The sequence below is a fragment of the Rhea americana genome, unplaced genomic scaffold (assembly GCF_003343005.1).
Source record: "Rhea americana isolate MKP2758 unplaced genomic scaffold, rheAme1 scaffold_369, whole genome shotgun sequence".
Lineage (NCBI taxonomy): Eukaryota > Metazoa > Chordata > Aves > Rheiformes > Rheidae > Rhea > Rhea americana.
The window spans coordinates 120189-133961 of record NW_028186500.1 but is presented as its reverse complement, the minus strand read 5'-3'; the positions used below and the strand labels follow the sequence as shown (position 1 = coordinate 133961).

Below are 13773 nucleotides of genomic sequence, written 5' to 3'. Positions count from 1 at the left end.
CCAATGGGGCGGGGAGGCCCCGCCCCTTCCCCCCCTCCCCCCGCAGCGCCTCATGGCGGCGGGGGCAGGTGGGAGCTGCGTAGTGGCGCGAGGCCTCAGGCCCGCGGCGTCGCGCCCTGTGGCRGGCTGTTACCCTGAGGTAAAATCAGCGTCTGCCGTTGCCCTACACCGGCTGGGCCGGCGGGGTAAAGCTGGCAGGGCAGGGCCCGAGACGGCGGTCGGCGAGGTGGGTCACCCCCGATGAACCATCCCGTCCCGTCAGCAAAGGGAAAGGCCGCCGCACGCGGGAGCCAGGCCCTGTTCGCTCTACCGACAGCTTGTGTGAGGAAAAATAGAGTTTGGTTCCCGCACACATGGTGGTTTGCTTCCCCTCGTGAAAAAAGTCATCAGATAGCAACGCTGCACGGTTTCCTCCTGCCCCAAACAGCTCCTTCAGTGGTTTTACTTACGCTTCATTGTCTTTCCCTATCCCTGCCTGCAGTAAGGCCCTGCGGTGGTTGTACAGTGAGGTGGGTGGTGGTAGGTGGGTGGTGGTGGCAAGGCTGGCTGCAGTTTGCCCCTTGTTCTGCAGAGGCTGCCCTGATGATGGAGCTACAGGTTGCCCTAMGTGCCTGCACCACCCGCGTGCCAGGGCTCCCGACCTTCCTCGCATCCTGCCTCTCCAACAGTCCATCACCGCAGAGGAACAGATAACCTGCTGCAATTACACAGCCATGGAAGCCTGCCAGGGTAAAGCAGCATCAGGGGCATTTTTTAATTTGTGTCCAATTAAGTAGTGCAGACCATAGATTCTGTACACTGGCTGGGAAGCAAGATAGGAATTCCCCAAATAGAAGGAAGATCCTTGTATAATTTTTCAGTGATGTTATTCTGGCTTCCTGATTCCTTATCTATGAATATTCATTTCACCAAATCACATGGTGGATGTTTACCCTGTAGAATTCCATAACAAAAATGTATGCCTACAAAATACATGCACAAGTAATGTACAAGAAACAAAAGCATCATTCCACCACTACAAAAGTAACCCATTCCAATCCAAAGCCATATACCAGCTCACCTTACACCACAATAATTCTGCTATGGCAGCTTCATGTTTTGACATCTACAAGTCTTCAAGTTACATACATTAGAACTTCAGTGCAGTTTATGCTAAATAAACAAAGAAAAACAGAAAACTACACTGAAAGCCTACGTAGGAAAACAAAGTTTGCTTTCCARATTCCATATAATAATAAAAACCAACATACTAAGGAAGTCATTACAACAGGTTCTCTTTCTGTTTAAACACACACACTTCCTCAGTTCCCCCCATCCTCAAATTCTTGTCATTACACTATATAATGAAAAGTGGAAGCACAATTTCAGTAAAAACATCTGAAATTGGAAGTGTGCAAGTTTTCTCAAGTTAACATTGACCTGAAAATATACTGATTTTAAAGAGGTAGATCAAGTCATCTGACACATGACATCGCAGTTCTAACAATTTTCATTTTCTTCATTAACTATGCAGCCAATTCAGATTCCAACTTCCCATTTAGATATCCACAGCATTAAAAACTAACATAAGTTTTTCCAAAAAGTCAGAAGGATTTGGAGAATYGTGTTTTACTTTTTCTCTTTAGGTTGAACAGAATATATGCCTCTCTCTGTTGCCTAAAAGCAAAATCTTTAAGAACATCAAACTTGTATTTCCACAACTTCTCCTTAGTTAAAAAAAAATCATGATAGTAGGCCCTAGGAAAGATTAGCATAATGGAACAAACCAATTCTGGCACAGAATTTCTGGCCTAGAAACCAGAGAAAGAGAGGTAAAGGAAAACAGTAAATACTTTAATCTGAAAAGATATTTATTTTGAGAACTTCAACTTGCACATTGTACAAAAAATTGACAAATTCAGCAAAAACCCTATAAAACGTTTTTTCCCTAACATATTAACATTATAATTTTAAAAAGGGTAAGAGTTAAGAAAACCAAAAACAGGCACATTTGTTCCAGTCTGTCTGCAGTAAAGTGTGATTAAAACATCCCTGTCATGTTGAGGTATTAAACTGCAAACTTTGGTAATGGTAGAAAAAGAACCCATTCACAAAAGTAAGCCTTCTTGGTGTCATGTACAATAAGCAAAATGTTTAATTAAAAAAAAATCGGAATTGGTTATTCTCCATTTCCAGGTAGAAATGCAGCAAAACAAACAAACAAAGAAGTCATGTTACCATAATACACCTAGCATTAGGAGGAAACCTGAAAGTTTGCAAATCCATGCTAATCATATACAGCTACAGTGTTATATTTTATCCAAAGAATAAAATCCGGTTGGCAAGTTTAAACAAATCAGTGCTTATAAAAAAAGGATATGGTGATTCAGAGCCCAGTCTTTCAAAAAGGACAAAAGGCACTTAAGAATGGCTTTAGTATATTCCACAATGGCATTTCTGGATAGAAGACAGCACCTGGCTGAACAAATAGTTCCGTAATAAGAGAGAAGTCCAACTGAGGTAGTACTTCATATTGCTCCAACTACTTGGCTATATGCAAGCAGCTTTATTTTTTCATACACAAGATTAGCAGGAAATGGCTTTTGATAGTTTGTCAAATGTATAAAAAAAGTTCTTTGAAAATAGTAAATATCCACTTGCGGTAATAGAACATAAGCCAGGTACCATCTTGTACAAGCTGAGCATCAAAATGCTGCCAAGGCAATGCACAAATCTACCTTTATGGCCAAATCCACAAACTTTGAAGATTGTTCTAGCAACCAAGCCATTTGGGGAAAATTTAAGGGGAGAGGGGAAAAAAGGAGGGGGGAGGGCACTCTGAGAACTTTCACAAATGTTAGCAGCCTTACCGGAAGCATTTTGTAAGTCCATGTTTAAAAAAAAAAAAAAAAAAAAAGTCTGTGCTGATGAATGGCAGGTTTCAGGAAAAGAAAAAAAATGCCACATTTAGATCAAAAACAAAACCCACAAACATACAAAAGGAGATTCCTCAAAGTTTATAGTTCCTTTTTTTTTAAAACAAGGAAGACTTTAAGCTTTTTTTTGCTTTTTTTTTGGTGGGGTCTGGGAGAACAGACTACTTTTTTAAATTAAGCCCATTGAAAACCCATTAATAAGTTTGAACAAAAGAAAATTAGAAGTGCTTTACAAAATCACCGTCCATTGCCATATCCAGGAAAGAGCTGAGTTAGAATGGTCTGCAGTGTTTCATTCACTTGCATGGTGTAATTTTTGCCGAGGTCATAGCGACAGGCTGGACAACTGTACACCTCAGCTTTGAAGGATCTATCCAAGCAATCCTAGTGAAATAGAAAAATAAAATGGCGAAGAAATACAGGTATGCAATTTAGCTTATTTTACAAGTCTCTGCTAGAGAATGAGATGCCTTTTATGTCCTGGTTCACCCAGGTATTGACTAGAACCAGGAATGGCCGAGAACAATACAAGGCAAGCAGCTGGAGTTGAGATTATTTTTCTCTTTCATTATGTGCAATGATGTTTTTCCGATGCTGTTTGTCCCAGGCACAGTATTTAAGTATACGGTATGGATGTTTCATACGATTACACTACTAAAGCCAACAGAGAACTTCTCTTGCCATCTTTTTACTAAATCAAATAATAGCAATACTATAGTGGAACTTTGACTTTTCTATGACAAAGAATCTTTACTGAATCATTAATTCCATATATAAACCTGACTAATGATAAAAGACTAACTACCAGGGAAAAAAGAAAAGAAATCTCTCTTATGACTGACTAGTTAGTTCAAGGCTTGCTGCTCAGCTGCTATACAATACAGTTATACCAACTACTCACCTTGCACACATTATGTTGGCACACAGTTGTGACTGGCCGAAAAACAACCTCCTGACAACAAATACACAGGAAGGCCTCTTCGACTTTATTTAGAAATTTCTGTAAAGAGAACATTTGAATCAACTGACTGCTATTACCCTCTGGAAAAACATCATACAAAGCAACTGAAAGACACACTCAAAAAAGCTGTAAAATGTAATTATTATTTTGGCCATCATGGGGYTTTTTTTCCTACAAAGTTCGTAAACAAAAAAGTCACATTAACAAGCTCCTATCTTTAACTGACCTCAAACACAGCGCTATAAAGTTATCCTGTGGATGCCTACACTGAAAGGAAAAAAGGGGGGAAAAAAGAGAAAAAGCTAGAGTTCTGAGGCTATTTCTTTATGCAGTCAAGAGGTTTAAGGTCTAGTAATAGTATAATAATTAATTGACAATACTTCTTGAATAAAAAGCATGACCCACCGGTCCATCTTTGAGAGCTTCTAGTACTTCATTCCACAGTTTTTCATTGGCTTCATCACTTTTTATAAGAGATTTTTGCTGAGCTGTCAGCTTGTATGGCTCAACTTTAGTTTTCTTTGGAGTCCCTGTAGGAGAGGTAATGAGTTTTTCCTCCCCACCTGAAAGAAAAATGCGACTTCTTAAATGAAGAAACAAAAAGCAACCACAAAAAATTGACTAAATAAAATACACAAAAACCTCCAAGGCTTGCTATAGTCACTTGCCTACTTCACAAACCTGCTGATTTCCTTTTCCTCTTTCCTTTCCCCGGGGTATCAAACTCATCATCTCCATTATTTTCTTTTTCTTTATCTTTATTTGCAACAGCTTCCAAATACCCCTCAGGATACTACAGGAAAAACAAAACAAAAAGCATCCAATGCAAACGTGCCAATTCAGAGAATTACAGACTATTAGGGATTGGAGAGATGACCTCTGGAAGTCATCTTGTTTGACCCCTTGCTCAAAGCAAGTCTAACGTAAAAGTTAACTTTTCAGACTTCACATACCATCACTAGAGTATTACAAAGTTAAACAAGAAATTAATTGCTTTGAYAATACCTTGCTACACAAGTTAATTGAAASAGATTTTTTTTTTAAATAAGAAACAAAAATAAATGGGTTAGCAGTTACTGATAACCTAAGATGCTGTGGACTGGTCACAKAAGTCTTAAAAATTGGAACATCCTTTGGTCCAGGAGTCTTTTTTTTTTTTTTTTTTTCCCTTAAGTGATAAATCCATGGCTACAAATAGTACTAACAATCTCTGTTCAAGTCTACTGGCTTAATTCTGTCTCAAGTTTTAAGTATTTTTTTTCCCTCTTTTCACTAACTTGTGCATTTGCAATTAACAGCAGAATTTGATTTGTACATTATCAGCAGAATAATTAGAATACTAGCTCAGTCAGCTTTGAGTTACATTTACTGTGTAGTCTAGATATTAAAAACATAGCTCAGTGGAATGAGTATTAAGTTCTGCCAATTCATATCACAAATTGAGAATTGTTCCAATTTTCATTATCGGTTTTCCTATCATTTTTCCTACAAACCTAATTCTGAAGAGGAAAAAATGGCATTTTTTGAAATTAAAAGTTAGTGTTTTGAAGCGTTTGTCAGCATGTAACAAATAAAAAAAGAAACCCACATGTACACACACACACACACTTCTTCCCTGTCCTGCTCTTGCAAAGTGCTTATTCAGACTAAAAATTCAGCAAAAGAAAGTAAGTTTTGTCTGTTTAGCTTCCTGATGTATAAAGAAAACAAACAACCCACAAGATTGAAAGCATTAGTGTTTCCTTCAGTCTAAGGAGCACTGTCCTAATTCTTAGTTTCCTACATAAGACAAAGTAGATCATCTTCAAGAAGAAGGCATAATAGAAAAATCCTTGCGAGTCCAGTGGAAGCATGACAGTGTTCCAAAAGAGTACCTGCATCGTTAAGCCAAGCTTTTTCATCCTGTCCTTTCCTTCTTTGGTCCAAGGAGCAGGTTCTTCATCATCCCTCCTAAGCAAGTAGCGCCACACTAAAAATCCAGATTTTCCTGTCTCAGGCCAGTATTTTACTACCTAAAAAACAGCCAGATATAAGTCCACTAGAAGCTATAAAGTCTCCTTTACCATAACTAAATTATCCTTCCCGAATTCAATAGGAGAATTCAGATCTTTCTTACCTTATATATTCCATCATATCTATTTCCCTCTACTGGAGCGTATTTGCTATGTTTGCCTCCTTTTACATTCCTCACCACTCGAACTGGCTTTCCAGCTCTCCAGTCCTTGGCTTCAGCTCCATTTTTGTCATTGATGGGAGCACTGCAGTTCAGAGCCAGAGCTCTGTAAGAGAAAGTTCATTAAATGTCACGTATCTACCAGATAGACTGCTCCAGAATCAGAGGAGGAGGATAAAGCAAATGACAGCATACATAATTCGTCTAATAAGTAAAAGATTTAGCTACATTGTGTTGCTGTGAGTAACACATTGCTACAGCTGATTACCAAAAAATAGTAATGTATCAGTATTGTATTGAACCGTAGCAATGGTCTACAGAAAACTGGAAGCTACCACCACTTTCCAGGTGCAAAAGGAGCCCTTGCTGAATTTCATCTGGGGAAAGAATGCAGACAAGCTTTGTTTTGTTTTAAATAATACTTTCAAGTATCTTGTATTATGACAGGAATTCTGGAGAAGATTATTAAGCATCCTTACTAGGGACTATATTTTAAATATGCAGATTTTTCATTATATTATCCCAGTGTAATTGCATGGGCTACCTTCTCCACACAAAAACACACTTATATGTAAAAAGTAACAGTTTATAAACAAACAAACAAACCAAAAGAACATGCTTACTTTTTCCAAGTCCAGTTTAGAACTTACAAGTAGTCCGGTCTCTCAAAATGGTTCACAGAAAAGCTCTTCAGGAGAGTATGACAACCTCTACACTAATTTCTCTCTGTTCCTTAAATTTCAGTCAAAATTAATCTGAGACTAATCCCCATTTACAACTCTGCTTCATTTATTGTGTGCTAGAAGAAACGCTTCCATTGCACAACTGATCTACAGTCTACAGTGCAGAAGAAATTTAACTTTGAAATTTTTTTCAGATAGTTTCTTTTGACATAGACTAGACAAAGAATTTTTCAGGTKGACAGATTGCCAGCTACTAAGTTTAAGAACGGAGTGTGAGCATTGCCAACCTGTTCATATTGGTGAGTTTTTGATCGCAAGACTGTTCTGCTGTACGTTTGTTTCCAGAAAGATCACGACCTCCACTCCCTGTATACGTGAAGGAATTTCCATGATCCTGAAAAATACACGGATGGTTTCAACATGTTCACAAAATAATTCAAAACAAAGCATGAGATGAGTGTTTTCATCTGGTAGTTTTAACATAGTATTCTGAAATAGGAAAAATGATTTCTCTATTTAGCTCTCCCAGAGTTAGTTTCCTATGGTCTTCTCTTATATTGCCAATAAGAGCACAGAAAAGTCAGTGACAATTGTCTCATCATACACCTTAATAATGCAGAGAGACCTCTGCCAAGATAGCAGTGCACTGCTCCCACGGAATCTGCTCGCAAGTGCATGATACGTTCCAGATAAAGATAATGTAACTTATATCTCAGTACTTGCACCGCCACATGGCCTTGTAATGCAGAATTAAAACGTGCAATATCAGTCCAGGTATATTTTACGTTTGTGGCCATCTGTTTACCATGAGGTTTAACGGGCTTTTGGGCAGCTAGTAACACACTGGTGATCTGTGGGAAGAATGTACAGTAATCTCTGGTAAAGCCTAGTTAGGGTTAGGTTTGGCTAGCAAAGCTGACAGGTATATTGAGAAGTAGCACTTCTGTCTCAAGTTTTGTGCCTAACACTTTTGACACAGGAAGATCTGGCAAAATACGTATCCACATTCTGTGTTCAAACTGTGGATGAAATGGAGAGTCTGAAAAGGCAGATAAGGATTTCTGGATTAAGAGCTGATATACAGATGTTAATCTGAATTCAGCTGACCCTCTTTCTCAGATTGATGCATGCAGCTACATTATAGATTTCATTTGCCTAGTTTTATTCTGAAGAACGTAAATATCATCAAGACGCAGAAACGTCTGACACAGAACGTGAAAAGCATTTAAGACCAACTCCTTCTTTTAACTACACGGAGTTAGCCTGGTGTTCAAAAATAAGTAAGATTCACTTACTATGTCATCTTCATAGCCTCCTGCCAGCACCAGGGAATAGGCACCATCATTGCTTCTGCCATGTATACCTGCTACGTGGGGCCTGTGAACACCGGATTCGCTCACCTAGGAGAGGGGAAGAAAAAAAAAAAAAAAAAAAAAAGAATTTTGCTAGGCAACTGCTCTCAAGAGGCTATGACTGATATGACTACGTGTTGGTCTTGGAACTAAATTAACTAATAGCACTCTCACATTTGTTTTGAATATATAGCAGGGTCAAACTGTGTCCTCACCACCATCATCCAAAAACATCCAGGAGAGGACAGAAAAAGAAAGTACTTTTCAAAAATATGTATTAGGGTGTTTCAGTAAGTTGAATACATGGAAGGCTTTCTGATGTGAGATTARAAATTTGAGTCTTTCGACCTATTATTAAAAAAACCCAGGAATTTTAGAACACTACAGATATTGAAATGCTTGCATAAGGGGATAGTTTTTAGAAGACTTAGAATAGCCACTTTAATCTTAAACTTGAAAGACAAGATAGTTACTTCAGTGCTCAGTCTTCCTCAACTTACCTTACAAGACAAAAAAAAAATCTATTTTATTTATCCAAACCATTGAAGGAGACCCTCACCAACAGAAGAAGTTGGAGATACCATGCATCTCCAAGACAAAATACTGAAAGTAAGCTTCTTTAGTTCTTTGGGAGGGTTTTGAGTCTCAAAACAAACAAACAAAAAGCATAAAACACCTTGAAATGCCAGCACAATACAACCTTAGTTATGGAACACTTGATCTAGACAAAGCCAGAATTCCTTCCTTTCTGCAGATACACCTCCAGTGACACATGCTTCRGGATAAAAGTTTCAAGTTTCCCATAAAAGACTTCTATGAATCCTATTTCCCCTTCCAGTGGCTCATTCCAGGATTCAGTTTCATACCTGAACTCTGAACTTCCACATGGTGCCAACTGGAATCCCAGGAATTGGTCCATAGTGGTTAGAAGGGACAATGGTACATTCCCTTGTGCGACCAACACATGCCATACCCTGTTTCAAAGAGCAAGACCAATCAGCCAGGAATTACGAGGAACTAACATGCACTATTCTTCACAACAAAAACAGTGACTTTTAAACTGACCTTTCCCCAGTCTCTCCGTGAAGATGAATTAGCAGATGCCATCTTTTGTTTCTTTTTACTTTCTTTTAATTTCTCTCCTGCTAAAACCACCTCACTTGCATCATTTCGACATTCAGGGCAATACCTAAAGTCACCAGTCAATGAAAATTAACTAGTAGCAAAACCTTAAATTAAAAAAAAGAATTCCCCAGAGCATATCGAGTTATAATCTAACAAATTTTGCCTTTGAAACGAGACAGGACAATGAAGTAACTCACTTGTGATCAGTCAGGAAATCAGCTATGTCAAAAATAGCATAAAATGCTGAAACAGGACACATGGAAGAAAACCTACTATGGTCGTTTTCAACCAAAGGCCTGTGGACTCCTTTAAGGGACCCACAAAAAACAGTCACAGGAGTTAGGCCTACTGGCATGTTTGCATTTGGTTTATAGGTGTCTGTGGTTTTTTGAAAAAAGTATTCGAGTCCCCAGATTGGAAAAAAAAAATTGAAAGTCACTGCCTGAAAAAACAGGCTTTCACTAGGTCGATGTTCAAAGAAAATATGAAGTCCTATTTAAAAAAAGTAAAACAAGAATACGGAGCAGGAGCACACATCTCTTCATCTAATAAAGTCGCAATATCGCCACCTAAAGGTATCATTAAACCCCCTAGACCTTGCTTTCTGCTCATGATCTACATGCTAATTGTGACACCATCCACACRTTTGTAACTTACCAATCCTCATCATCTGGTATACTACTAAGGGGAGGGTTGAGGCAGTAGATGTGGAAAGCCATATCACACTCATCACACATTAGCTGTTTATCTGGATCTTGTTTACCTCCACAGACATGGCAAGCGCAAATTCTGCAGGTCTTGTTCGGGTTGTCCTTACAAGATTTACACACAGGTCCATTCTGTCCTGTTAGCAAAAAGAAACCACAACCTTCTTCAAACTCCAGAAAACGCTACCTTATATGACAAATAGTTGAAGTAGTCACAATCGCATRCGTTTTAGAACTCTCAGTCCTTAAGGGTATCATATGACTGTAAGCAGTAAATCACAAGAAAGGTCTTGTATGTAAAATACAGTCTTATATAACAAACTCACGTTTTAATGGACTGGCACTAAGAGGACAAACGCTGCCTGGTTCTTCAATTTTATAAATTTCATCCACAAATGTAATTCTGCAGTCATTCAAGGAATCACCAGCATCCCTACAAAGGGAAATTTATAAAAGTCAAAAAGATCCGACTTTGAAAGTATAACACAGCATGAACTCACAGCTCCACATGTACATCAATAATGCAGATTGCTCTGGTATTAGTTCTGTATCACAAGAAACCTCTGTTAGAGCATCACACAATCTAGGACAATGGCACGAGAGCATCACCAGGAAACAAACAGTGCTCACACAATAAAAAAAAAAAAGTACTCCCTTTTGTCCTAATGAGAATCCATACACTCCTAACATTCAAATTATCCCTAGTAATATATTTCCCCCCAAAAAAGAATTCAAATTAATTCTTATTGTATTTTAGAATGTCAAAATAATTGCAGCAACAGGAACTGTGGAAGTCTACTTTTAACTACAACTAAAAAAAAAAAWGAAATTGAAATGCCTGAAATTGAGCATCCTTAAATACTGACTCTTTTGCCCTTTAGAAAAGAATGGGAATAACTTTTCACTATTGGCATGAAGTGAGGTTTTACCCTATGTTAGCATATCTAACAGGAAACATTACACTGAATTTACTGTAAAATCATTATGGACCGTGAAGCTAACACAGTAAACAATTCTCTTCCTCCTAGTGGAGGAAGGCRTTGAAGGCATAGTAGTATGGACTGAACTCAAACTAACAGAGAAATTAAAAACAGGTAGAACAGTTGCTCCATTCTAGGGTGTGCTTTCCATCCTCCCAGCAGCGTACAAGTCCAGAGATCAACATGCCCCAAGATTCCTTATGGCCTCCAATTCCTCCAACAGAAATTAATCAAAACTGCACCCAAAGAGGAGTCCAGCCCCTCATCTCTACCAAGCATTTTTGTCACATTACTGAAAAAAATGATGCATCAAAAACATTGTCACTCACTASACCTCATGAAACCAAAAGCAGAGTTAGGGAGTTCAGTTGTGGAATACCGTATTTTCGTTCTCAGAACTGCTTACCCAAGTAATATCTTTGCATTTATCTCCCTGATCATTTTCGTTTCCCGTTTTTGCAGAATCTCAGCATCATACCAAAATCCTCTCTCTTTTGGTTCATCAGGGTTATAGTTGACCATCACCACCTGTCCTACTTCTAGCTGGTGCCACTTCAAAACAGTCCGTGCACGAGCACGTACATCTTTCGAACTCAGTTCTACAACTCCGTTCTCTGGATAGCTTTTGGGATACAAGGGGTCATGGAGGGGCAGAAAAGAAAAATTGAATTTGACATCAGAAGTTGTTATATGTAATAGATTATATCTAGACAGGTTAATTTAAAAGCCAGTGCCGCACAACATACAAGAACGCCGCTGAGAACATAATTTCCTTCTCCCCAACAGTCAYAGACAGAATCAGACAGTTTTAACTGTTTTCATACTTTATCCCATCTAAAACTTGGGCAATTGCATCTCATATTCCAACAACGTGTTTGTCTTACAATTAGTAGGGCTCAGTAACGTAATTACTGTGCCAGCCCACTATTGTTTCACCTTATGGATCTCTATAATCAAATTCTCCATCAACATCACAATCTAAATAACTGTATTAGCTAAGAAAGTAACAAAACTCACTCTTCATATTTCACATGATATATTACATCTTCTTCAGGAACGGTTGTCTGCCGATCAGGCTCTGCACAACTACCAGCTGATTCATTTGTAGGTTTTTTTCTGGTCACATTTACAACTTGGGCTTCAAACCATGCTCCCATATTCATATCTCGAGCATCAACCAAGTCATTGATCTACACAAAGCAAAGTATGCAACTCATCAAAATGGATTTTCAAATTAGGCGCTGATTTCAAAACTACTTGAAGATTTAACTATCTCAAGCAGCTCACCATTATCAAGAAATATAACCGATGGTTGCAAAAATTCATTTGTGCACCACTCCATTCTTCTCAGATTGAACTTCTAAGGCTAAAAACCCTTTMTAGGGCAACATGCACAAATGGCTTTGTCATCTAGTACGAACCATTATTAGTTAGTCTGTACCAGACTTTCAAATTTGTCTGTCTTGCTCATAGCCTGGCAAAGGCATCTCTAGGTCCGTAATAAGGTCTACTAAAACAGATGAGTAAAATAGTTCTGAACAGTTGTTTGAGATTTTCCTTTATTTTCTTTAGTCATTCAAGAAAGTTCCAGCTTTGACAGATCCAGTCCCTCTAAACTGAAATACAGGGAAGTTTCAAAAATCAAAACAAGCACTTCAAATATTAAGAGATCAACATAATTTTAATTTAAAGGATAAAACAAAAAATAAAGTATTTTGACCCAAAACATATTGCGTTTAGTTGGCTTGTGAGTTGGTTTGGGCTTTTATTTGAGTTTTGAAAGGAGGTGCATTTTGGAATTCCCYCCCACCCTTTAAAGAAAAACACAGTTACGATATGAAAGGTTTTCAAAAATTCTCAACTACAGAAAAACATTCTCCTTTGCAAGCTGCTGTTTTAAGTAATCTTCATTTTTCAGTAACCCACCTTATAGAGGCCAAACCCTGGGTCAGCCCAGTCAGGCTGCGCGGCTGTGCTGGGCTGGCCTTCCAGTTCTATGACACCTTCTCCATTGTGGGAGCTTTTGTCAGATTCACTTTGGCCTGAGCCACAGCCAGAGTCTGTGTCTGAGAGTTCAGAATCCTTTTCCTTACTGACAGCAGGAAGCACTGCTGGGCTTTGTCTGACCAATAGTTGAACAATATCATTCAATCCAACGCTGTAATCGAAAAGGGAGTGACCATCTTCCATCTATGGTGAAAGCACAGAGCAATCTGGTTATTTAATTCAGCTGAGATTTTCCAACTCAAAGCCATCCATCATGCTGTAACTGCTTATGTGCTAAGCGAGATCACATTGCTTGAAAACCATTAACATCAAGTAACTTGGCAGTTCTTCAGCAACGCAGGTACTTATTGATTGTTCTTACTATTTAAAACATTCTTTGTTCAAAGGATTTGGATTTACAGCCTAGAGAAACAGAACATCCATGCTACGATATAATTGCTATCCAGGCTAATCCACTGTGTTCTTTGAGAACTGAAAAGGTGTGCAATGCATTCACTAAAACTAACAATTCTGAGGACAGAGACTTACAGCTCCCCAACATTCCTAYCAAGATTTAAAGATAATTCCACATTACCTATGAACTCTAATGGAAGAACTTTCATCCTTAATTCAGAAGCATTCCATAGCATGAACATAATGCAAACTGGTCTTTACACTGTATTTGTATACATATTGCAGATTATTGTTAAAACACTGTTCTATTATATGCAACATGATGTGGGARTCAAAGAACTAGTTAATCACCTACTTTCCTCCAGGCAAACATGCAATTTTTCCATTCAAAGTAAAATCAAAAAAGATTCAATTCAACCTGAAACTACCTAATCACTTTTTTATCATAGCCAGGCATGTCCTAATTTCACACTTTCT

The 13773-nt window shown here is 38.4% G+C and overlaps 1 protein-coding gene across 1 annotated transcript; it reads right to left on the bottom strand.

Moving 5' to 3' along the window:
* Positions 1-1832: 1832 nt before the first annotated feature.
* UHRF1 (ubiquitin like with PHD and ring finger domains 1) lies at positions 1833-13087 on the bottom strand. Its single transcript, XM_085312620.1, has 15 exons — positions 12823-13087; positions 11914-12086; positions 11303-11518; positions 10243-10349; positions 9867-10053; positions 9150-9273; positions 8951-9058; positions 8028-8132; positions 7020-7126; positions 5993-6155; positions 5751-5888; positions 4558-4669; positions 4282-4439; positions 3817-3915; positions 1833-3299 (listed from the first exon to the last, which is right to left on the bottom strand). Exons 1-15 carry the CDS (start codon positions 13084-13086, stop codon positions 3153-3155), a joined length of 2208 nt encoding a protein of 735 aa, XP_085168746.1. The 5' UTR covers position 13087; the 3' UTR covers positions 1833-3152.
* Between the last annotated feature and the right edge of the window lie 686 nt (positions 13088-13773).

Excerpts from the sequence above, each read along its gene's own strand:
- UHRF1 (XM_085312620.1), bottom strand. The coding sequence starts at position 13,086 with ATGGAAGATGGTCACTCCCTTTTCGATTACAGCGTTGGATTGAATGAT. Across the intron at positions 11,519-11,913 it reads TATCATGTGAAATATGAAGA|CTATCCAGAGAACGGAGTTG; the intron begins GTGAGTTTTGTT and ends GTATCCCAAAAG. Across the intron at positions 10,054-10,242 it reads TAGTGCCAGTCCATTAAAAC|GACAGAATGGACCTGTGTGT; the intron begins GTGAGTTTGTTA and ends TTTTGCTAACAG.